The sequence below is a fragment of the Coloeus monedula genome (assembly GCF_965178545.1).
Source record: "Coloeus monedula genome assembly, chromosome: 4".
In the NCBI taxonomy this organism is placed as follows: Eukaryota; Metazoa; Chordata; class Aves; order Passeriformes; family Corvidae; genus Coloeus; species Coloeus monedula.
In genome coordinates this window covers 49,834,591-49,861,312 of record NC_138784.1, presented here as the reverse complement: position 1 = coordinate 49,861,312, position 26,722 = coordinate 49,834,591, and the positions used below count along the sequence as shown (strand labels likewise).

At 42.0% G+C, this 26,722-nt stretch overlaps 2 protein-coding genes across 3 annotated transcripts in view; one reads left to right on the top strand and one right to left on the bottom strand.

The window, feature by feature from the left end:
• The window catches only part of ZNF277 (zinc finger protein 277), a 46,275-nt gene extending 23,819 nt beyond the window's left edge, over positions 1–22,456 (bottom strand). Inside the window, exons 1-2 of the mRNA XM_082279868.1 lie at positions 22,386–22,456; positions 2,328–2,523 (exon numbers count right to left, since the gene is read on the bottom strand). Of these exons, the coding sequence (XP_082135994.1) occupies positions 2,328–2,523; positions 22,386–22,428 (239 nt within the window). The 5' untranslated portion in view covers positions 22,429–22,456. The remainder of the gene's footprint in view (positions 1–2,327; positions 2,524–22,385) is intronic.
• Positions 22,457–22,793: 337 nt separating this feature from the next.
• Positions 22,794–26,722, top strand: part of DOCK4 (dedicator of cytokinesis 4) — a gene marked incomplete at its 5' end in the record, with an annotated part of 227,452 nt that continues 223,523 nt past the window's right edge. For both annotated transcript variants that reach the window (XM_082279720.1, XM_082279721.1), the window contains one exon: positions 22,794–22,830. In XM_082279720.1, the coding sequence (XP_082135846.1) occupies positions 22,794–22,830 (37 nt within the window). The remainder of the gene's footprint in view (positions 22,831–26,722) is intronic.

Genomic DNA, 26,722 nt, shown 5'->3' with positions numbered 1-26,722 from the left:
AGAGTTGGTAAGATAAAGGCTATTCAATGATTGCTTCTTATTATGTGCCATCAAATTAAGAAAAGAATAATTAAAAAATCAGATATTATTATGAGGGCATTTTTAAATAGCTGCAGCTTTTAATACTTGTGCAATCTGTACGTTTACTTGCCACAGCTATCACATCCCATAGTGGCTCACACTTCCTCTACCATCTCACCTAATATATTTAAGGACTTCAACTGAAGCAGCCAAGGAACCAGCACATCTTTCTTTCTGCTAACTCTGACATGAAGAGGACTAACCTCTGGTGCAGCAGACAGCTGAGCACAGTGAAGCCAGCACATGTGGCTGAGGCTCACTCAGCAGCATCATCAGATGTCAGTAAGCGAGAGGTGACTCATTAGTTGTTCCCCCGCCTACTCCACTGTTGGTAATGCCCATTGGAAGAGTTGCTACACAGAACTGCAATTCTTCCAGATTAAGTCATCCTTGAGCTTTTAGGACATAAATGTGCAAACGAAGAGATTTCAAGAGCTCATTTAATAAATGTCTGTCCCTTGCACTGAGAGAAATGAACACTAGCACAAACTCACCTGCCCATAACTGTTTGTGTCACGGAAGTTACAGTTAAGGGATTTTGTATCATAAGGCTTAACCCAAATAATCAATGACCAGATAAAACCAATGCCTTGTCATACTTCCAGGGAGACAGAATGAGTGATCATGTTGAGTCATGAAGCAGAAACTTATTCCCCTTATCTCTTCCCTCTGCCCTTATGCTAAATTATCTTTATTCTTCAAAGTTAAAAAAAAAAGAAAAGAAAAGAAAAAAGTTTTCCACTAGCACTGGTCTTTTCTGGATTATTCCTTTCTTGCAGTTCTGTCAAGAAATGTATTCCTAAGACTGCCTGTAACTCATTGCTAGCATAAAAATAATACCATCTTTTCAGAGTTGAACCCCATATTTTCCACTCCTCAGTTCAACACTTCAGAATATACTCTCTTTTTTGTGCATAGTTTTAGACTATTTTACTAATACAGCAAATCAGAGAAAGCACACTTCAGAGTAACAACTCCATCATTTCACATCCTGGGGCCACTTTCTATAAGATTTGGCTACCTTCCAATTGCATTAGCAGCAAAAAGAATTCAAATGGGCACTTTCCGAAGTGGTGATTTTAAAATACATTTCTATTAATGCAAAATAATTCCCCCAAGCACACTTAAACTGGCGGTCCATGACTGAGCAGCTCTGATTCCTTTATTTACCTGAAGACACTAGTACTGTCTCCAAAGAACAGTACATTCTCCTTCTGCCTGCCCTCAGCAGAAAAGCAAACAAAAACTACCATCAGTTTTCAATTTTAAGCAATGTTAAGATCAGACATCTGATTAAGGATTTATATGGTTTACATTTCTCTTCCTGAATTATATTGTATTGTTTATTTAATTTTTTTTTTGAGTCTTGATAGACACAAAGTCCTGGCTTTGACTGAGTAACTAGTAACAGAAGACCTACCAGAAAACTCATTTTAGTTGAGAAATTATCCATCTAACACTTAAACACTACAGCAGAACTATCTACAGACTGGCAGGTACTGTCTAGCCTTCCGCCTGGCCCATACATTACTGTGGAAAGCAAAATGCCAAGCAAGTACCTCGTCTCTGAAGCTACAAGCCAGCTGGGGCTATGCCAGCTACTGGAGGAAGTTAAGAGAGAGAAAGCCAAATGTGACCCTGGTGAGATGATCAACGACATAGCTGTAGAAAGAGTCACAGTTGTATGCAGATCACAGTACTGTAAAGCACAGTTAAGGATTAAATGTGATTTTGATGAGGGAATACTGTCAGCCTTAAAATAGCACAAACAAATTTCATCCCAGAATGTGACAGATCCTGTACTGAGCAGCTTCTGCGCGCAATACACAGCTTTAGGACATTGTACAGGGGTAGAAATAGTCTTGCCCTACACAAATAAAATCAAAAAAAGATTAGGAGAGCTGATTGTCTGGAATAGGCTTTACTAAAAACCAGCTTTCTAGTTTGCACACAACTTGTTGATTAGTGACAGGACCTTAGAAGACCCTAGGATATATCAAAAAAAGTCAAACACAGGAAAAGCCATGTATTCTAAAACTGAGCTCATTAGTCCCAGCAACATATAGGGACTAGGGAGAGGGAAGGGAATAGGAAAACAACCTTACAGTCCAGCAGCAAATTGCTCATAAGAAAATTTAACAGAAGTCCTCCCACAACATCTTTTAAAAAAGATGATCTGTACTTTTCCAAAGCTTTCCATAACATCTGCAGACATACACACTCATTTTAAATGATATAACCCTTACCTTCTAAAATCTGCAACCAGTTTAACATCTGCTATGACGAGCTTGTGTTCAATAATCATGTGCTTCAGGAGCTGGTTTTGTTCTGCTAAGACATAGCATTCTTTGCAGAAAATACAAGGCACATAGGGAGAACTTTCTACTGCAACACCACCTGGACTTTCTGGCAGAGACAGAGGCTCCAAAATACACTCGGTATCTAAAATAAATAAAAATAATAATTAATTTTGACTAGGTAAATAAATGTACATCTCTTGAAGTACTTTTAGGTAGTACATGTAAAACCTGTTTGAGTCTCGGTTTTGTTGCATGGATCACTTTAGGAGCAAGACGCTTGGAAGAGGGTTGACTGCATTGTTTCCAAGGACAGTGGGAAATTAGCACAGGACAGTTCTCAGGTATCTGTCCCAAATGAAACTCCTAGCTGACACCAAGTCAGTCATACACAAGTGCTCTGCTTACTACTAAAGAAGTTTTATGATGAGAAACCTACTTTTCTTCCTCTCACTATATCTAGTCTACCTGTTGATATGAATGAAGCTACTCTCTGTGGCTCCCTGAGCCACATTGCTCAGAGCATCAGGAGGGATTTAGACTGTATAGCATGAACTGGTTTGCATGTTAATTTTCCTAATTATACTTTTATTTATTGCAGAATACTTTTATAATTTTCTGACTGACTCTTGAAGATACACATTTGTCTTGCCTTTTTTTCCCCATTGGCATGTGATTTACTGCTCTATTGATGCCTTAGGTTTTAACGTTTACATTTTTCAAATCCTGTACTGCCTAGTGTGTAACTCTGAAGTTTCTTGTGGCCTATTAGCAGCTGTCCTCTCATGCTGGTTAGACATAACAAGCCTCTCTCCAAGCTTGCTCTCCTAGGACACCCAGACTGTCCTAAGCCCAAAATGTGTAAACTAAGAGGAGGGCAAACTTGGGGTAGTTACATCATTAACTGAAGTTTTAATTGGAAAATTAACCCTGATATGCAGATGAACCAAACTTATAAAAGTGTGAAGAACTTGTGACCTGGGTCCATCTTGGGTATAACCTTTAGCCTGCCCAGGGTGTACTTTGAAGGCCCTTCAAATAAATACCTACCTTCATTCCCTTATTCTTGTCTCATCTCTGTGTTTAGGTGGCCATCTCGGGCATCACTATGACAAAAGACTACCCTTGATAAAGATTACTGCCACACAGAAGCTTATGCCCACCAGAACCCTTTCTAGCTGTACCAATGTTGAGGAAGGGGCAGCCATGCTCCATGTAGAAAGGTCAATGGCCCATGTTTGCACTATTCTGTACCAGTCAGACACAGGTTGCTCAAGCGACAGCACACAGAGGTGAGTCACTGCCACATGTTGTCCTGGGGTTATATGTGTGTGTTCCCCATTTAAACACCACTGGTCTAAATTCATAAGCTCTTCCATAGGCATAAATTAGTGTAATTCATTAAGAAACACTGTTTGACCAAGGGAGTTCAACAGTTGGCCCCATTAGCCTAACCAAATTCCAGCTGTCCAGAAATAAACTGTGGCATTTATTTTCCAAATTAATCATACCTCAGTCTTGGGTTAGGGTTTATCTTGGAAGCAAATGCCAATTTCAACACATATCTTCAATTTTAGCTACAGTAAACAGAAAGAAGCTCCCCATGTTCCTACCCTCCCGAGGTTGAACACTGAAAAAATGGGTCTCCTGGACTCTTGTACTATGAAGTTAGTTTGTGCAGCACGAGAATAAACTCTGTGTCTCTGGATTCCTGCAGTGACATGAACACCTCTGTAAAAAAATGGAATTTCACAGAATCACAGAATGGATGAAATTGGAAGAGACCTCTGGAGGTCATCTGGTCAAGGACTCTCAAGCAGGATCACCTAGAGCTGCTTGCTCAAGACTATATCCAAATGGCTTCAACTCCATAACCTCCTTGGTCCCAGTGCTCAGACACCCTCACAGTGCAAAACCATTTCCTGATACTCAGAGGGAACTTCCTGGGCATCAGCTTCCAAAGATATCTAAGCACTGTGGAAAGATGGCAGCACACAGAGCATGGTATTACCTGGAGCAAGGCAGCTGCTGTGCACAATCTAACACTTTTCTTCTCATAATTTTACCTGCACTTCAGCCCATTCCCTTCCCTCAGAAATGTCTTTATTAAACTGGCATTGCAGAAATTGTTACGTTTTGTTCTATTTTAAGAACAGCAGTGGCTACACTATGTGCTAGAGCAATCGTCACAAAAGGATCAAATCTCCCAAGCAAAGTTGATGGTACCTGCAAGAGTCCAGCTTTGTCCATTCTTACAGTCAGTAGTGTTGCTGAAGAAGCATTAAACTATGTTTACTGAGAAAAGTAGAACTTAATTTCCTTTGCAATTGCTGATGCCAAGTGAACTAAGAAGACACTCTGTCAGCCAGTTCAACTGTACCCACTAAGCAGCAACACCGCTTTTTGTTCATTTTTGGTATAGGTCTCTTGCAATGACCTATTTAAACATTTAGAAATCCAAATAAGTAAGTGCCTATCTGCCTCAAGAACTCAGCTTTCAACAGATAGGTGTGTATGGAAGGAACTGGTACTCAACTTTGACATGGAACCAATACAGTTATTTAGTAAGAATACTGTGAATAGCAACCACTTGTGCTGGAAAAACAGAACTGCTAAGTCTTTAACTGTAGTCATGACCTGCTGAAAGGAATAAACAGGGGTGAAGAATTTTTTTGCTGCCCAACCAGAGTAGCTAATACTAAAAGAGAGTAACTTCAGGCTACTGGAGCAGTTTGGCAACTGCAGAAGCTTATGCAATTTCTTTCGAAGGCACTTAAAAGAGGAGGTGAAGGAAAAAAGAATCCATGTAAATATCTTTTTACTTATCTGCTACAAAAAACACTGAACAAGAGAATAAATGCACAGAGCTGAACAAATGCACAGCCTTTAGCGTAGCACTTACCGGACTAATGTAGCACAAACCTCAAAACAGTACAAATAAATCTAGACATAATATTGAAATCTCTGCAAAAGCAGCTAATTTTGTTTCTATATTTGAAGCAGAGTGGCCACAGGTACTGAATAAAAGCTGTTAACTATAGCACAGCTCAGGGCTAACAGGGAAATAAAAACACTCAGACACATTCTCAGACTCCAAGACTCCCACATGCAGAGACACTTGAAAATGAGGGAAAAGCAACAAGCTTTTGTCTTAGAATCTTCTGCAACAACAATGACTTCACCGGGACAGATGAAACACTCCTCTAGTGCATGTGCCCTGGTTGACAAGGGCAAGAAGCAATTACCTAGGAATGGTATAAAAATAGGGCAAACAGATCACACAAATAGAGTAGTCTTCCAGAAATCTGAGTGTGGAGAGTTTAAGTCTATATGAACCCCTCAGTTAAGAAGCTTTTTTTTTTTCTCCATCAACTTATTTCTGCACTATTTGAAATTGTTGGTCTTTCAACACCTACAAAAACTTGCAGCAACTTTTCATGTTTTCATAATGGTCCTTTATTCCTTGATGTCCTGGTTCAACTCTTGGTTAGTTCTACTCTACCCTTCATGTCCTAAGAGGTAGCCTCAAAATGTCCAAGAGTGGAAGAAAATATGTTTCTAAATCAGCACAGGATTTTTTTTTTTCAATCTCTCCTCTATTTACTTTTTATTTCTGGTATTTCACTTGCTTTTAGAATCGTTGAATAAACCACTGAATTCTCTTCAATGATTCAAAGTCTTGTAAGTTGTGAATTGGGTGTTAGTCAAGACAGTGGTCATATTCTTTGTGTGTTCACTCCTGTGTGTTACTCTGCATTTGTTAACATTGAATTGCACTTTTTTTTGGTACAGTTTGCTCATGAGATTTCCTGCAATGCTTCAGTTGGCCCTCCTGCTTTACCACTTGGGAAAAAAAATGTGTATTAACAGCAAAATCTATCACCCTTCTTATTTGTGTCTGTGATGAACAGCACAGGACTCCTGAGACTCCCGACGAGAAGAGAGCCCTATAGGACCCATCCATTAAGTTTTGGACGAATACTGTTGTTGCCCCTGAGTTTTTCTCCTCTGCCCAATAGAAAAGCAGCATGACTGTTATGCAAACAGATATCCCAAAGGCTTCACAGAAAGCCCTCTGAACTCAGGAACTAAGAAAATCGCTCTCAATCACAGAACTGGCAGCTGACACCATGTTGTTCAACCTTTAACAGGACAGTAAAACTATGTATGGTCTTTAACAGCTAATTCAGAGCTAAAAAATGTAGATTAGTAGAAAGAACAGAGGAATATATTCTTTGAAAACTAAAACTAAGAAGTATACCAAGTTCTTCAGGAGAAAGTAAAATAAATACTTTGAAGATACTTGACAATGAGATGGTATAGAAAACAATTTACTTCCAAAACTAGAATAAGCACTGTTTTTTGTTATAAGCACCCACAGGACACCCAGTACAATGATTTCTGATCCCTGCACAGGGACTGTACATACCATCACAACAGTGGGGAAAAAAAAGTAAATAAAAAAAAGAACTGCCTGTTATAAAAATTATATGGCTTTATTTATTTTAAGAATTGTTATAATATAGACTAGCTAATCTTTACAGCTAGGGAAGCAACAAGATGAAAATGGATTAATTTTCCTTACTGGAACACTTTTACTTTTGAATGCAATCATTCTCATTCTCAAACCAATGTTCATTTGCACAATTAAGTAAACGTTACACCCACACAGTTATAACACAGACTACAGCAGAACAGGCAATGTACTCCACCTGCACAATCACACATGCAATTATCACAAAGCAATATGCCATGCAATTTTATGGCCAATACAATAGATACTATTATCAAAAAGAAAAGGAAGGAAAGATTTGGCCTTTGAACGGGAGTTTTGAAAGGCAAGGTCCTCAAGAGATGGTTTAGCCAGTGTAACCAGTTGCTTCCACCAAGAAGCACAGGGATGTCTCATTATTCTGTCTTTCTCCACCTTATCCTACCACTCCTAATCATCTACCACTGCCCTTCTGCTTGTGCTGGCTCCCAGGCTTGCCAAATCCGATGATGAGTCAAGCCAACTCTTTTCCAGAAAGAACTATTCATTCCTTTCTTTTTGCTCTATAATGTTGAAAATGCTCACACAAGAGTCCACCAGGGGCAAGAGCAAACTAAGGAGTGCACGGTGAGAAGCAATAAGGTGAAATGGAATCTTCCTCTCAGCTTCCTCCTCTCTTCTCAGCTGTACAGCCTCAGCTGTCTCATACAATTTTAGCATAAGCCTGCCACAGTGTGCAAGGTTTCTTCAAAGGCATTATACACAAAGGAAAAGAAACCACTACAATTTTATCACTGCTCCCTAACAAGGACACTCAGCACTGGCTTCAGTTTGCAGAATCCACTGTTGCCAGCATGGGCACACCTAAAACACTAAATGCAGTGTGGAACTCTTGTGCTCAATTCTACTTGGTTTGCAGGTCTGAACTACCTGCTCTGACTAGTTGTAGTGGTTTGGTCTAAAATACTCATTACTGTTTACCTTCTGTGAGATAAGAATTAGGAGAAACGCAAAGCAGGCACCAAACTTGAAAGAATATAAAGAAGTTTATTAACAGACCTAAAAGAAGAAAAAAAAGATGATATCACACCTTCAGACCTCCCCCCACCTTTCTCCCTTCTCCCACTGACAATGTAAAAAGACAACCCTTGAGATGTTCAGTCTGTTTATCACTTCCATAATAACCTTGTTCAGTCCATTTAGGAAGAGGAGTCTCTCTTGCCCATGCTATGAAAACATTATCACAACGAGACAGCCACCTGGGTTGGTTCTCTGCTCGCATGTGAGTCCCTTCCCCCAACTTGCAGCTTTTCCCACAACTGCTTTCGGGGGTCCACTCTTGAATTACTGGGGTACAATTTTAAGATTGAGCTGTTCAGAAACAAAAGTTCTCTTCACCCATCTCTGGGAGCACTTCATCTCTAAGAGCAGAGGCCCTTCTCCTTCCCTGGGAGCAAAGGGTCCTCCTCATCTTCATCTCTAGGACTATCTCTGGGAACATCTCTAGGAACTGAGGTTTTCTCCTTTTCCATTTGGAGCAAAAGTCCTCATCGCTTCCATCTCTCCCTGTTCAAACTTCTCATGAAATTACAGCTGCTTCAGCAACTGCCTATCTCAGTGCAGGTGCTTTTGCTCACAAGTGCAAGTTGAACGCTCCACCCCCATATCTTCATGAAATTACAGCGGGTACTCTGGTATATCATAGCTTTACAACAGAATTTCAGCTTTAAGCATCTCTTCTTTCTCTTCCCTCAGGTTTTCAGCTCTTCACAGCACTAAAAGGGTTAATCTCACCCACGCCTTGCAGCTGGAATTTCGCTTATTGCTGTTGGTCACATGATCTCTGCCAGACAGTGGTGCAGCTTCAGCTGAATCTTGGCTGCACTGGAGAGGGGGAGCCGCCCGTCTGCACATAGCAGGGCTGGGGGCGGGAGGGGGTTCCGCATGTGGAACAGGTCCATGGCTCCAGGATGGCCGTGGCCTGGCCTGGCCTGGCCCAAGCAGGGCCTGGCCGGGCCCGCTGGCCCCCACACGGGGCCCGCAGCCACCTGTGCCAGCGCCGGAAACGAGAGAGAGCTTGGGGGGAAGTTTGTCTATTCTTAAGTGTGGATCACAAAGGCGGTCACAATTTTAAGTGGCTCAAAGAATTGTCCATATTCAAACTGGCCACTGATAGGTTCTGTCAGGTCACAGAGGAAGCTGCAAGCACCCCTTAGTAAGAACATCCCTTCCGGGACTATGCTTGCTAACCCATGACACTAGCTCTGGGGACAAACTGAACACTGCTGCATAAATTACATTCTCTAACTAGAAAGTGGAGGTATTTGGGTTCAGATAAATGAAGTAACTTCACTGTTATAACTCTTCACTCCTTCACTCAGGTTCACCTGATGTGCAACCTGCCACTGCGCCTAGAGCGTCAGAGCTCAGGGAACAGCAGACTCTGCAAGCAGGCAACCAGCAAGCTGAGGGAGGAACTCCCTAAACTAGTCTGCAGGGAATGCTGAGGACAGGGGCACTCACATCCTTCTTTTTGAAGCTTTGCCACTGGATAAAAAGGAATGAGAGTCACAAGACAAGAGGAAAAGGAACTAAGTCCAAAACCAAAGGTTTTTAACTAGGGAAGATTTAAAATAGATTAATCAATTTATTATTAAATGAAGAATACTTTGGAAATTCAAGACTTTGCAAAGTCTGAGAACTGAAATGATGAAAAAGGAATTCATACAAATTTGCTTAAGTTATATTTACAGGTTTCCTGTCATTTTTTGTAGTCTCTGGCACAGCAACAAGGCCTCAGGCTGAAGACTTTACAATGTAAATACAGACATGAAGAGTATATATTTATAAGCCCACTGTTGGTAACACAAGGATAATGAAACAAAATAAGAACATCTGCTGGAATGTTAAGTGTCTTTCTAATTAATCCAATAGTTGAATGGATCAATTCATTACCAACAAATCTGGTTTATTATCTCATTAATACAGCCGGTTAATATTATGAGGAGATTAGCACAAGAACTTGAAATGATCCTGAAACAAAAATGAACACAACAAAGACATACTGGTGAATACAGGAGTCCAAATAATGAGCAAAAGACAGGTTTTTAGACATGCAAAGAACAAAGGGGAGAAAGAATGACAGGAAAACAAAAGACACCTAGCAAACCTGGCACTCCACACTAACAGCCCAACAGATGCCGAATGGAAAACAAAAAGGCTGAGCACCTTCCCCTGAGTTCTCATTGATTACATGGCAAAACCATGTAGTTATCAAAATGACCAAACCCCCACGGAGAGTACACTGGGGAACCAACCTGTATTCCTATAGGTAACTCTGCACAAAACAGTGCTGCACTGAAAAATCTTTAGGAAATGAGTAGTTTTAAAGCTCTGTCTTGGAATCAATTGTTTCTGAGCTGATGAAAGAGTATCGAGAAGGATCGGCTTGACACTCGGAATACATACATGACAGCTTCCCCGTTTTGCAGCCTTGGCACTGCAGCATCTATTTGTTGGCACAGCAGCATTCCCTAATTTGTGGTCATATTCTTGGAAGTAATTTTATACTGATTACAGGATTTTTCCTTTGTTTCCCAGAGTACAAAAGATGGGTGACTAATGACTTGCCAAATAAACAGAATTCAAAGCCAAAACTCAGAATAATGAAAATAAAACACCCTGCCATGGTCCTCACCAATACTACATGCAAATATGTTTCCTAGTGAAAGAAGAATCAATGTACATAATCATGTCCTACCTTGATATATTGAAGCCCTCAAGTACTTCTATTAAGTTGAATTAAGTCTGTGTTCATGAGGAATTATTTAGCTACTACTTCTGCTTGTTAACACGCTATGAATGATATTTAGTTAAAATGTCCATGGTGCTCTAGGGGACAACACATCCTGTAGCTTCCCCCAAGATCAATCAGTCTCAACCCTGACTGTTTTTTCATTGAATGCAAATGAGCACTTCAAAAGAATACTTAATCCTATGGCTAAAGCTCATCAGTTTTACAGAAACTGTACATATTCTGTAGCATTTGCTGTCTAGGAAATATGAGAATTTTATTCCAGTCAAATGACAGCTTTAAGAAAAGCTGTAAGTTACCGAATCCTAATAACTCAGGACAGAGTTTCTACAGAGCAGGTGTCTGCTGGGAGCTGGAACTAACAGAAATACAACTGGGCTTAATAGCCATATTTAACAGGGCTGCTCTGTCGGGGAGCTTAGGATGTTGCAGTTTCATTAGCATTAACAAGTGTTGCTATGGGTACCGCAGCACAGGCATCAGAACACAACTGAATAGGACTGGGAAAGTGATTAATAAAAATGTGAAGTGCTGGAATTTTAATAAAACAAAACCAATGTGCTTGCTATTAAGATCATGTTTAAATTATAGACTACATTATTGCCCAGTTCAGCAGCAGATACATGCCACTGCTTGTTGTCTTTCTGCTCGAGCCCAGACAAACCCCCACATCTGTAAAGACCAGAGCAAACCAACTGCTCTCACACAGAGAGGGGCACACGTGCCTCCCCCCCCACTAATGAAAGTGACCCTAATAAGTATTCATAACAATATTTAAGTGCTGATGTTAATATGCAATTTATAAATATTTAACACACTACAGCAGGTTCTATTGCAAGCTCAGAACCATATAATGCCTCATTCCTGGGTAAATGACACAGACATATTAGTGTACTAAATTCAGGGTTTGATATTTTGGTCACAAATATGAAACAGTATTTATCTACTTCAGAATTATATACTGAACAATTTTATTATACTTTTTAGAGCTTCTCTGATTTCTTATGACTTCTGTTTAACAAAATTTCTGTTTACCTTTTCTTGTTTAGTGTGATCACGTGACTTGGTAGACACAGAGAGCTGAAATCCATATTATGTACTAAAATAAGGGATTAGAAGCAATGATTAAACCCTAGACTATAATCTGGAAAGATTAACGGAGTAATTATGTAGCCTGAAACTCAGAATGGTGAGTTACAAAGAAGAGAAAGAAAATATCCAACAGAAGAATTTGAAATGGAAGGACAAAAATGACCATCCAGGTTCTTCTTTTGTACTTATCACCCAAATCTATCTGATAAAAATTAGCAGCTTTTCTTCTGTTTAACATGCTATTTAGTACAAAGGCATACCAAAGACATCATAATAAAGCATAAACAATGCTGTTTAAATTTAAGGTGCAAAGATTGAATTTCTGCTATTTTCACAGGAAAATTTGGGGGGGGCGGGGGGGGGAAATACAATTTTGTGCCAAAGTGATCGAGACCGTCATTCTGAAACATTAAAAAATACTGGAAGGCACCACAAGTAAAAAAATGCATATGCAAATGAAGTATTTGTGTATGTTACCACTGTCACTGTTCTGCTTAACGCTCTGCAAAGAGCAGCAAGCTGGAAATAGGCACTTACTTTACATTTACTGCATCTGTGATCTTAGCTCTCCCAAAAAGAAGGGGTCTTAACAATGTGTTTAATACGGATAGTAATACTTCATTGCTACAATTTATCTTTGCAGTGCCTTTAACAAACACTGTACTGAGCCTAGTAACTTTCATGCCAGCATTGCTACGTAAAGCAGGTTAATTACTTCACTCTTTACTTTTTATCATGATCATTTAGCAGTGATCAATAATGCCTTATTACAAGGATTTTCCTTTTCTTGTCACATGTTCTTTTCCTCTAACAGGATTCAATTTCCAAGCACGTTTATCCTTTTCATGTTAAAAGAACTGCCTTGTGGTCTTTTTAAAACAATTGCTTTACACTCTGTAACTAAAGGAAGGGCTGTGTGATTTGCCTTAAAAACATAAAGACACCGCTTTAGTAGTTCCTGTAAGACACCCCCATGCCATTATGATGGGAATTTCTACCATGCCCCTAACTAAAATGTTTGCATCACAAGGTTTACAACTTTTCCACTAGTAGACTTTCCTTAAAAAAGGCAGCCATTTGAGAAAAACAACTACAAATAGTGTGAAACTTTTATTTAAATGTCACTTTAATTTTTCTCAGACTCATATGAATTACAACTAACCTCAAAGTGCATCCTGAGAGGTCTCGTTGCTGGCATCCTTGTGTGTGTGGGTTTCATACTGACAGAACAGGCTGAAATCTCTCTCAGATATTCTGATTGAGCTTCCTGACACACACAGAGCCTTCAAGGCTGAATTGTTTAAGTGAATCTTAACGAAGAATCAGTACAAGGAAGAGGTCCTGTGATGTTAGAATCTCTGTAGTCTCTTGCTGTTTTCTCAGTGAACTGGAGCTTTTCCAGATGGAGAGTAGCAAAGTAAGTTGTTTCTACTTTTAGAATCAAACCTCCATAAACTGGTGTTCAAACTGGAAAAAACAGTGGCTCAAAAGGAAAGTTCATTATAGTGTGCAGTGATGTGAATCAACATAGTTCAGCCTAACTGATATCATGATTCAGGAAAACAAAGCTTTGATTGTACTTCAAATAACCCACAATTTATACTCTTTACACATAAATTTTTGAAAATTATTTTGAGAAGAAAGTATTTTTAAGTCAGAGCTCAAATACTTACGTCTTATAGAACCCAGAGACATCTCACAGCAGGATATATAAAATTACTATGAGGGCATTCTGACTTTGTATCAGTTTGAAATAAATATTTTTGTGATACTGGACTTATTTCCTTGCATTCATTAAACACATGACACAGATCTTGACTTTCTAAGTATGATATATGCTTACTAACTGATACTGCTAATGCAGCCCATGGACATGGATGATACACCAATTGAAATTAATTTCCTCAAGAAACAGAATTAGAATGTGAGAATTAGTGATACAAGTTGTTTACATTTTTCAGGCATCATTTTGCTGACTGTATAAATACATGCAGGCTCCTGAACATTAAGTTAGTACAGTAACAACACAGACTACATGTTTTCATCCCATATAAGACAAAATCAAATTAAAACCTCCAGCAGGATGTTTTCTGTTACATACTGGTCTTTAGAGAAAAAGCTCTACCTCATTTATTCATGCATTACGGAGTCATAATAAAATTCAGTGCTGGCACTGGTCAAGATAAATGCTAGCAAAATGCTCCTCTGACAGCACTATCACTTAGAACTGCACACATTTGTTTCATAACATTCCCGTTTTTATATTGTGAGACTTGTGCACTTCTACCATGGGACTGGCAGGCCTGACCTGGGGCACATGCCATGAACTTTGGCAGAGGCTCTGGATGGGAGGGTGCTGTGCCAAGCTTCCCTATGCTGCCCACCAGCCCTGTCCCTCCTCTTGCATCTCAGCACAGCTCTGACCCACACAGGAGTCTTGCGGCCCCTGATCTCTCTCCAGCTGCTTTGTGCTTTGGCTGGGTTTAGAGATCAGTTTCGGAGCATCTGAACAGGATTTGTCTGGAGTCCAGGTATATACAAAATGCATCCCAACCCTTAAGAGAAATGCCTGGGTCTAAACCAAGGGGCTCTTGGTTTAGTGGTGAGGGAACCTTAGACTCACTTCATGTAACCCAAAGCAGAAATGCCAAACAGTCCAGTATAGTTGCAGGGACTGTGGCACCTTTATGTACTGTGCCTGACTATTTGTTCAGGTGAACAGAGCCACAACATACCACAAAAAATCATGAGGTTGAAACAGATGGCATGTCAAGTTATAGAGCTTCTATACCAGAGGGATAAAGAGAAGGCATTTAACCTGCTACAACTACACAGGTCAAGTAGCTACTCCTCAGGTACAGAGCCACCAAAGACAAATGGGAGGGTGACATCTCAATGACCAAGAATCCAACAGAAACAGCTGGGCCATTTCACACAGGTCACTGCCTGTGAGTCATAAAAATCAGAGAAAAATATACAAATTTTTTTAAAAAAGACCATTTGGAAGACATGGTCCAGTGAAAACATAAGGCAAAAAAATCAAAAGGGAAGTTTCAAGAAACACAGTTGAAATGTATTACAAAGAACAGAAGTGTGCCAATGGACCACTGAAGCCACTGACAAAACACCTACTACAATTTCTAACTTAAAGATCTACTATAGCAAAATATTAGGACAGAATGGCAAACAAGCAGTGACCATGGTAATACTTGCTGGAAAACCAGGTCTTGAGATCAATGATCAGACTATTGCAGCTATAACAGGTAATGCTGTATACCGATGATCTAAAATCTTTTATGATCTTAGAAAAAACTCAAGTCAAATGCAATGCCCTTTTAATTTACTTCATATTTAGGTTGGCAGTCATTTGACTGTCATAACATGTAACATGCTGCGGAAAATAAAAAAAGGCTCCAGTTGAGCACTCCTGACTTCACACTGAAGGTAATGAAGGTATCAAATATGGGTACTCTTCAAGTACAAAGTAACTTGAGCATTCCACATCTGTACAGCAAAATAAGTGTTATTGTTTATACCACAGGACATAAATCTACCACCCTACCAAGTGGGGCAGATAAACTCCCTAACATGAAAATGTACTGCATAAATAGCCACACACACTACATTTGTACTCGTTATCATCTGGCATATCCTTATTGAGGAAAACTGCTTGCACGCCCCCAGTTACCTGATCCTACTGTGGAGCAGGTGGGCATCTTTCAAAAATGTGCACATTATATTGCAAGCTAAGCAGAATCATAGAATCATAGAATGGTTTGGGTTGAAAGGGACCTAAAAGACCACCTAGTTCCAACCCATCCCCCAGCCATAGGCAGGGATGCCACAGCACAATTTCAGTCTGGTTATGTGGTTTTAGTGGTACTGACTAATATATTATTTAATACCACAATTATCAGGTCATTGAACACTAGTCTTTTTCCATTCCAGTGACTGTAATTAAGTACTGATTGAGTGTAGACAACAACTCTGCAAAGAATCCACACTTTCACAAATACATTTCCCTGACTTCAGTGAGACACTGGTCAGGATGATGTGCCCAGCTCTTCAGAGGCACAGACTTGCTTTAAAGCTGTACAAAACTTACCACTTTTTTTTCCCTCCCACTTCTGGAATGTCATGTTCTTTCCTGCATTGTGTGAGGCTTTTATTGATGCAATATTTAAAGCTACTTTAAAAAGCCCACAGAACAACATTCAAATGCTTTCAGGCTTTTCTCCTAGTTTCAGCCTACTGGGAGTTTGTGGATCAGAATGTGAAGCAAAAACCTCAGACAGAGGCTGGGAACAACTGCAGTTTTAGGATACAGATGGTCACACAAAGATGCAGAGTTCTAGCAGAGGTTTCAAGACAGGACATGGTGGAAGGAAGCACAGGCTGGGAAAGGTTATGAAGGCTATTTGGACAGACAAATTTAACCTATACTGAAGTTAAAATACTTAATGCTTGTAATTTCCTAATATTTAAGTTTTTTTCTTGCTTTCCTACTGTTCGTATACACAACCATATGCTAGTTTAAACCCTACATCCCTTCATCAAGAAAGCTGGCTGAAGTCTCAAAGGGTGAACTCTATCACCTGGTTATATGACATGCACACCCTGTGGCAGTCATCACTGCTGACAAGAATCTACAACACCGGTGCTCTTCCAGAAAACCAGTACTCCCCAGTAAAAACAAAGCAGTGAACAAGGTGTTTCAATAGGCATAACAAATTATCCTGGCATCTGTGTTACACCCAGAACATTCAAAATACTTGAAGTACCTCCCTAGCCTATACCTCTATATCTACATAAAGCATGTCCACATCTATTATTTGTTCAGTGATGAGAAGGCTTTTTTGAGTAAGAATCAGGTATTTGCCAATACAGAAACAGTTTAAGGGTCTTCATCAGTCTGAGGACTGATGAAACACCACTCACTCTCTCTCCACAGCAGGTAACAGAAAGACTGAGCAGAGATTTCAAAGAACTTGAAAGCTTTAACATGCAAACAAGTTACCATGTTTAAGTTGTGCACCTGCTCACCAGGCAGTCTGAAGCAGCTCACTTCTAAATGAGCTCTGGTGAGAGAACAGAGGAGCTGATACTAGGTAGTTTGCTCATGCAGCGAAGCCTTTACTTGCTACTGAGCAGGCAAGAATTGGCTTAGACTACTAAAATGGAATACAAAGATAAAGGCCATCCATCTTTGCTTTTAAGCAATGGAAGTTTTCAGAATTCAGAGAAAATCAAATACCAAGTCTTTATTGGGTATTTAGCCTTGTGCTAACAGAAATTACACATTCATGCTGAGGTGTGGGGATGCCCCCTTGTCTTCAGATAAAATATACTACACATTTGCAACACAATTATTTGTAAAATTATGGCAGGAATTATGGGCACTTCAGATCTCTATCATCAACCAAAACAATCCATCACTTATTTTATTAAGTTATTATAGCCTGTTCAGTGAAATACTTAGTTTCACATGTATATTTTCCCATCGTCTGTTATTTAAGAAATGTGCTGTGAAAGCTAAAAACACTAAAATATTATTGCAACAGTTACATGAAAGGATTTTACCTTTTTAATTTTCAAACAGAGAAGCACATAAAAGGTGATTTTACAACAATAATTTACTAATTTCCAGTCCTCCAAAAGATCCACTTGCTTATCAGGTAAATGTTTAATATTACTTTGAGATTGAATTTTTAATTAAAAATCACAAAAAAGGCTCTTAAAACATTTTTAAATAATACTGCTTTAGGAGATGCATTCTGGTAATCGTATTAAAATAGTGTTGCACTTCCAGAATTAATTAGTGAACCTGTCCTCCAGGTGTAATTGCTAATTGTTCAGTTCACAATGATTAACCCGCATCAAACTAAGATCCTTTACAGAACTTATAATGCCTACTAGTAAAAGGAATCTCTTCTCTCTCTCTGTAGTATGGTGGAAGCCTCAGGTCTTGAAATCCTCAACTGCACACAAAGATTCAACCTGAGAAACAGATCACCATTGTATGGTACCCCGGATGCTTGAAAGTGCCCTGTGGGAAAACAACTGAGGATGCAACCACATGTGATCATTTGGAACTGGTGGGGGTTTTTAAGGAAGGGTGCTGAGCAGGATATCAACCTCTAAACCCATGAAACAGAAACGGGCAGATACATGTGGGCAGCTCATCTGGCTAAGGTCGGAGGATCTCTTGTGAATGCAGAGACGAGAAGAGGCAGCTGTGTGCTCGGGCAATGGCTGCTCTGTTGTCTTGCTGGAGTTTTCACCCAGGGACATTAGCAGCCAGCAGCTCCCCATTCACCATGCATGCTGTGGATATTCTGGAGGGGAAGGAGGTAAAGCACTCAGTCTGATCTGAATAGGAGCAGTAGCACAAGGAAGCAGGGGTTGGGAAGGCATCTAGTTCACCACTTATTTGGCTAAGGATTATTCAGTAAAAAAGAAACAACAAATAACAAGGAAAGTGGTAGATTACACACACACAAATATTAATGAGCGGGTGAAAACAGAGACAGTAAGTTGTCCTTGTCAATATGGGAACTAATGCCATTAAAGGAACTACTCATGCAAATACTTCCACAGGGTCAGCATGAACTCTTGTCACTGATGTGAAAGGGGAAATGTGTGATTATCATATGTACTATGGTATTTTTGAGAGTGTTCGTGGATAGGATCAGAAGGCGTTTGTGGGATTTTGTATATTTTATAAGGAATTTAGCGGAGAGGACAGAGAAAAGGAAGGGGCAGGGGGGCAAACACCAGGCAATGGAGATGGGGAGTGGAGGAAAGAATAAAAAGCGCAAGTTGCATTTAAACAGTGGATAAGCTTCTCTGATCAAACCCTGCACCTGATCACCTCTTTATCTTCTTACTAAATCCTTAACTACTTTTTGTGTAATTCACCCTCTGTTCTATGTGTGATACTGCTGCATAGTCTTAAGTGCCAGCAACTACAGAAGATGCTGCAGCTCTCAGGGTCTGCAGGTCCAGGAACCAGCAACTGGAGGGACGACAGTGTATCTATGTGTAATTCAGAGAAGTCCAGCCAACAAACTAGGACATTCTTCTAATATTTGAGGGATTCATGACTGTGGGGTGCATATGAGACAGTGTGATAGCCAGCACCAAGTTGCTAGCAAAAAGGAGGAAACCTCCATGCAGGGCAAGGGGGTCCAAGCACAGAAGTCAGAGAGGTTTACAGGACGTCGTAACATTCATGGGACCCACAAATGCATCTGCCCTTCTGAATCAGACAGTGAGGGTGCCTACAGTGTTTTCACTAGTGCACTTCAGTCCTAATCAGTCTTCGCCACCCCAAACGGGACTCAAAAGTACCATCCTCCTTTACCCTCCACATCTTGAGAACTGGCTTTAAGGCAGGGCACAGCCACATAAATTGCTGCTGTTGCCATTTTCCTCACTGCCTGGCTCTCTCAGGGGAAGGAAATCCAAAGGGAATAAGAGGTTTCCCTTTCTTCCTCAGGGGTCACGCTGGCGAATTCCTTTAATCAGTCCTTCAGAAGGGCTACCCTGATGCATGCATGAGCTTTGCCTAAGGTGTCCCACAGCACTGTACCCTCTAATGTAGCTTGGAGCAGCAAATGTGAAGGACTATGTCACTACAATGCAGTTGTCAGGAGTTACTGATAACCTGGGGATGTAATTTAAGAAACACTTGTCAATTCCCCACCGTTACTGTCTGAGCCAGTGGCTGGGTAAGCAGCCCAAAGTCCAGAAGTGGACATTGAACAGACTTATGAATCCACACTGATACACAAGCGGCCTGTGAACAAGGGAGTGCTTGCAAATCTAAAGAGGAATGCATCCATTAACCTGGATGGAGAAATCTTTTGGGTCTGAGAGTACATGGGACTGCCTTTCAGTGACCAGGAAAGAAGAAGCCCTGCGTTCCAGAGTCCACTGCATTGAGCAGCTCTAATAGCATCCTTAACAGAACATAAGAGTTGAGCAAAAGAAGTAATGCCTGCACTATCAGGAACCAAACAGCTTTCACTGGAGTATCCTCTAGGTAGAACAAAAAAAGTAGACATGGGAAGACCAGTCAAACTTTAGTCTTCCACAGTTAACCAAATATTCTTAAAAATGGAGTACAAGAGAGAGATGTGGAAGGAATCAGAATAACATGCTGTGCTCTGACATGGCACACCCCAGCAGCATGTACTCAAAAGCACTCGAGCACAAGCACCTTGAGTAGGAAACCATAACTGTCAGACTGAAGATTAAACACTGAAAGACACACTTCCAGAAAAAATACTCATTTTAAAATCCATTGACAGATGCTGTAAGAAGTGTTGATACATAGCATAATTAATGCAGACTGAACAAACTGTACTGTGGACAGTGATGTATTTATTAAAAGCCACTTGGTGAAGGCTGCTGGAAGGAACTAACTAGAAAGCAACACTGTCTTGGATTAGAATATAAAAGCACAGGCTTTCCTGTAAATATGAATCAGCAAACCAGGAAATTGTATGTTATTTAATTTTCCTATATGCTGTCTCCAAGTAAGTGACACACCTCAGTGTACATGCAAGTACAAGATGTTGCTAGAGAGAATAGTTTTGTAGAAATAAAACCTCTGAATGAATAAGGATTTTGTTCAGAGGCAGAGAAATAATAAATATTAGGGTGGGCTATTTTTTTGCCCACAGACAATGTGATTTATACTCTTAAGGTATCTCGACCCTAAGTGACTGTGTTCTAAACAAATAATTTCGAAAAGGCTATTTGAGCTATTGGGTACTCTTGTCTTTGTGCAAGGGTAGACTGTTCATGCTGAAGTCAGTCACGGTTAACATGAGAGGAGACAGCAGTTACAAGGCCGGGGCAGAATTTTATGACTCCCAGCCAGCATGTTGGCAGACTTGTCTTATGGAGAGATGAAGCGCCTGGACATACATGGAAGTCTATAGGCTGACATAAAAGTTAATTTAGCCTGACACCTATTGTTTTGATTTTCAACAGTGATTTTTACATAATTCATTACCTAGAGACTCCAAATGATCTGCCAGGGCATGCAAAGTGAGTTTGGGAGCAAAGACAGAGAAAGTCCACTAGTCCTTTCAATGAGTGTGCTCAGTAAGAGGAAAACAGCATAGGCCTCTGAATTTACATGGTATCAACTGTTTTTTCTTTGAACTGGTGCCAATGTCTTTACAAGAGTTACCTGAAAAAACCTCAGGGTAACCTCATCATCTCTAGTAGTCCACAGACCTATGCATACACAGAAGAGTTGCACAGACTCAGGCACATGTTCTTTCCAATAATTAAAACAGCACAGCTTTGATTCCAGCTGCAATTACACCAGTGTGGAAATGCTCTAAAAGGGTCTGGCTTTTCATGTATGAGGTTCATGCCAACGTACTGCAATGCATAAATAAAGCCAGAGTACTGCTTTAACTACTAGCATAAATTGATATTACTTTTATGAATAGAATAAGGGCACATACTAGAGAAACAACACAAATGTCACTTAAAAGACCACTTACTATCAAAGGCCCAAACACAGAACAAAAAGTGCTCTAATTCTATGTTTGAAACTCCCTGCTTGCACATGACTTCCTTTCATTGTGTCCTTCACACTATTAATGACTTGAGAGCAGAAGTCAAAAGCCAACCTGAACTGAAAGCTACTCTCTTAAGAGTGAAAACATTAAACTATATTTTTCATTCAGATCAAACCAAATAAACCCATAAAATCTCTAGATAACCACTTCAGAATAACGATTTGATCGGAGAACACTTTTCTAAAACCAGACATACCCATCTTAGAGACAACTTGTACCTGGTAAGGCCTGCAAAGTAGTATCATTATCACCGATTTTCTCCCTTTTTTCTGCCTGTGCCTTTCCACAGGACCAGAAGATATAATCCAGGCTCTTGCTCCTGACTCACAATACCCACGTCTCTCTTAAAAGGACCAGAGTAGCCTGAGGATTTCTTGCCGTTTAGCTACGGTGAGCTCCAGCTAAGCTCCTTCCAGAAGGGTGCAGACGTACAGACTTCTCGACACAAACCTGCTGCTCTTGCTGCTTATGGTACCTGGCTTATCCCTGCAGTAATTCCCCACGGTCCATTTGTGCTCCTCGCTGTGCGCCGCCTGCTTTGCATTATCTCTGTGTATGTGTGTGTTGACAAACGGATTTATGTGAGAAGCCAAAATGCCGCCCGGACCATCAGCTCCACGTCCCACCGCTCTGGCACGCTGCCGGCATCGACTCCCTCTCCACCTCGACACGCTGTTGTAAACTCTCCCTGTCCCCACACTTCCGTGTGCCAAACGTGGAACGACTAGCATCAGTAGGACCAGAGCGACTCACGTCCCGGTGACCAGCGGGAGACGGGTACGGGGCTTGTACGGAGCTCTGCGCGGAACCCCGCTCCGACGGGCGACAAGTGAGCCCCACGGCGCCGGGCCCTGGCGCTGCCGGCTGCCCAACACGTGTCAGCCGCTCCCAGCCCAGGGATGGCTGCGCCAGCCCAGCCCCGTCCCACCGTCCGAGCCGGGATCGCGGAGCGGAGGGGAGTAGGGGAGCGCAGTGCGAGACCCCCACGCCTCCCGCAGCGCACTCACCTCCCGGTGCCGGCGGTCCCGCAACCCCGCGGGACGCGGCCATTCCGCCGCCGCCGCTCCGCCCGCCCCGCCGCGGGGCGGCCCCGGGAGCCGCGCTCCGCCCCGCTCCGCCCCGGCGGGGAGCGCGGGGCCAGACGGGGCTCGTAGTCTCTCCCGCGGCCGCGGGCGACGAGGGGCGCGGCCGCATCGAGGCACTACGTTCCCCGGCGTGCAGCGGGACGGGGAATATAAGTGGCTGGCGGCGAGCGCGCTTCAGTTAGTCCGCCCGCCCGAACAATGCTTTCGCCGCCGGGGCCGGGCAGCCGCGGCTGAGCGCGGCGGGAGCCCCGGGCAGCGGACGCGCTTGCCGGCCACCGCCGCTCCCCGCGGAGGGGCTGGCGGCGGAACGGGCGCTCGCACGCCGCGAGCATGTGGATACCCACGGAACACGAGAAGTACGGCGTGGGTGAGTGAAAGAGAAGGCGAGCGGGATAGCGTGGGGGCGAGGAGCGGCGCTGCCGGCGGGTAGCGCATCCCGGGCAGAGCGGGCTCGCCCCGCGGGGCGCTGCTGTCGTTCCCCGCGGGAGCGGAGGCAGCGCCGTGTGAGTGCAGCGATGGGGGCCGAGGTCCCGGCAGGGCGCGGGGGAGCGGCCCCTTCCCCAGGGGCACAACAAAGGGCGGCTGATGCCCAAGCCGCGGCTCCGGCGTCTCCCGCCGCTGCCAGGGCAGGGGCCGGTCCCCCGTCTCCGATCCGGGCGCTCGGTTCTCCCCGCTGGCGCTGGGTGAAAAGGCTGGCGTTTCACGGGGAACAAAGCAGCCTAAAAACATATCGCTGGGAACGGCGATCCGGTGGGACACGGTGTCCGGCGGCGGCCCGGCAAGGAGCGGCAGCGGGGCCGCGGGCATTGTTCGCGCGTCGGGGGTTTTGTCGCTGCTTCACCGGAAACCAGACAAAGTGTCGCTTGTGAGAGCCGCTCTGCCTCGCCTGTTTGTTCCCCTCTGCCCGGTGCAGGGCTCTGAAGCCCGCGGGTTTGACTTGCGGAGTGATCGGAGAGACTCGCAGTGATTTTATTTTTCTTGGCACCGCCTACGCCAACACCCGGTGAGCGCCGGCCGCTCGTCCCGGACAATAGCCCCCTCTGACACGGGTGTAGCTGAACTGTTGTACAGACCTGCCGGCGTAGTAGGCAGCTCTCCGTGTGTTTACGTCGCGTTTGAACGCGGAGTTGTTCATATTGGAGAAAAGCGGGAGGAGCGCGGAGCCCTCCTTTGTGTGTGTGTGTGTAGCAGCGCTGTGGCGAGCCGAGAGCGCGGGGCCGCTCCGTCCCATCTGGAGTTGAGCCCAGATGTTGCCGTCTTCCGAATGCTAAATTACACAGATCATCGATGGGTTTTTTTTTTTCTTGACTTCTTTATTTGTCAGGTCACAGCTGGGTTGCGAGATATTGATTACTCCTGCCACCCGCCTTTCTTTACGAGGATGGGCAAGAGGCTTAAAAGCCACTCTGGGACTCCCTGGAATGGCATGCTGGATATTAGCAGTCAAGTATTTCAAGCTGCAGCCCTCCTCTCTGTCTATTTGTTGTTTATTTTTATTTTCGAGCCTAGTATGCTATTTCACAACTGAAGCATTTCCACCCCCTCCCCCCGGCATATGAGCTAAGAATCTCTATTTTTCTTATACTGAAAACAAGCAGATAAACACTGTTCCTCCTATTTGAATCACTATCCCATCGTTGCTAAACAATTAAGAGATATCCCTTAAGTAAGCTTTTCTGGGTTTAGTAACCCTTTTCAGGTACTTAGAGGTGAATTGCTCTTCAGCTCTGCCTTGCTTTCCAGGGCTGGTGTCACCGAAATCTTACTCCTGCTAAAGAAATGCAGTTGCAATTTCTCAATAGAGAGCTTTCTTTGGATCAACCAGAAAATGCAGTCCACTACAAAGATTGTCTTTATTTGTGTAAATATAATATAGTCACAAAAAAGATGCTTATTCTTATTTAAATTCATTTCCTGGTTTTCTGTGATTTGGCTTCCAAAGGCTATTCAAGATAGTAACAAAAAGCCACTGTTCAAATTGGTTTCTCTGTATCCCTAGGATGGGAATGATATTATAGTTCAATATGACTATTGCAAAATGTTGAAATACTAACCTAAAGTAATTTAATTTTTCTCTTGGACTGCTTTTTATACTGTATGCTCACTCACCTGCATGATGAGTGCTGTCTGCAAAATCTTCACACCCAATTACCCTGGAAGCTATTGTACTATATAGCTGTGGGAGGGGAGGCAGGAGAAAGGGTTGTATCTTGCTGTATAATTATTTAAACTTTATATTAAGTGAACCTCATAAATCAAACTTGCATTTTGCACCACAGACCAGCTTATGTGTTTTCTTTTTTTTCTGATGGGATGATTACATTTCCAAACAGCTATTTTAATATTTGTGTGTTTATCTGCTCTGGTAAAATGGGTGCATTAGGAAACCCCTTTGAGAATCCCAATTAGTTGTACCGAGAATATGTATCCTTTATACAAAGAGCTCAGCACTTGCCTCAACAGCAGACCTCATCTGCATTTTCCATCTGAATTTTGCAGCACATGCTGTGTGCTGCACATTTCTACTGTGATGCCAAAATGGATGAATAACCAGACAACAGCCACCTGGTTGCACTGATGGGTTGCTGGTAACCAGGTGGCTGTTGCTCACTTGCACAGCCTGACTGATCCCACTTTGAGGGGTAGGTAATACGAGTCACAGTCTTCTACAATTTTTTTAACTTCTGCGTGCTAGCTATTGATAATATCTGGTTGATTTTTTTTTTTTTTTACTGAGCATGTTGCTTAACTCTGAGTTCATTTACTAGTAGGCAGACATACTGCTAGTTCATTTCATGGTAGACATTCATGCTGATATAAGGAGAACGTTACTACACTTTTATGTGCCACCTTTTTTACTACAGTTGTGTGTTTTTGTTTCCAAGGCTATAGACTTTGTCAGCTATGTTGTCTTATCCCTCAGGATGCTAAAAGTGAAATAAACACTGGAATATTTCTGGTATTGAGAACTTGCTTTGTCTGGGTTTTGATACCTGTATTTTCAGAACAGAAGGTTAAACTTGTGTATTTCACTTTGAAATTACATATTTTGAAGCACACCTTCAGCTGTGGTGTCAAACCAGTGATGGCATTGTACAAAGGACCCTGTGATCAGTTATGTGAAGCATTTAGCACAAGGTATGCTGATGAAAGGGTTGGAGAGGTAAGATTATTTTTTACTGTTAATAGTGTTTAAATCTGGTAGATGTCAAATGGAGCTGACTTATGTAAATGCTGTATGCTGATCCATGTGAATTCAGAGCCCAAGAGAATCACAGATTCATTTAGGTTGGAAAAGACCTCCAAGATCCAAAGAGTCTAACCACTGACCAATATTGTTTAGAATGATAACCAAACCCTTTGTTAAAATGAGTCATTTAAGACTGCATGGCTTTGGATGCTCTGCAGGCAGCAAACCAGTAAATGTAGCTTTCAAAAGTGACTCTTACTGGTTGGTTCATACTGGAAACTTTTAGCTGCAATAAATAAATCACGGGACTACATAATTACCTTATAGCTGCTGTTTGGAGTAAAGATACAAGTTCTGTTTCATCTTCTATATTCAGAATATCTTTCTTTTTGTCTCACCAGATCTGCATATTGCCATATCATCTGATTTCTTTGATTTACCTGAATCTGTAAGGGTGCAGTTATGTTCTCTGCAAAGTAAGCGATTTACGCTTTTTTACTGAGCACAAAGCTTCTCAGTATTTCTCTGGAAGGCATTTTTTGGATTAGGGTGGAAAGATTAATTAAGGAGAATGATTAAAAACAGTTGCTGAATGTATCATCTAATTTATAAGCACAATGATATTCCACATGCTGAAGTCGTTCTGTACAGCAAAATATACCAGTTTAACTCTGCGAAGTTGAAGTTGATATTTTTAGTGTGGTTAAGCCATAAATGTGCCTTTCTGAGGGGGTCATGAAGTTTGGGCATCTCCTAGTTTATAGATGGAGAAGTGTAAGGTTCAAATGACTTTGTACTGTAAGCTGAGGTTCATAGGAGGGGGTGTATTATTTGATCACGGGAACAGTATTGACTTGCACATAGACAAAAGCCAATCAATTGGCTTGTGTCCTGTTCTGAGTTGCAGCCAAACTAGTCTTGCTAACAGTCCTGTTGAAAGATAGGAAAGATGTCCTTATCTCCATGCTGCAATCCCTTTTTTGACTGCCAGCTAACTTTACTGTAAATTAACTTGATTTGTTTAGCTCAACAGTATCTGTCAGTAACATACTATAATGTGTTTTGTTAA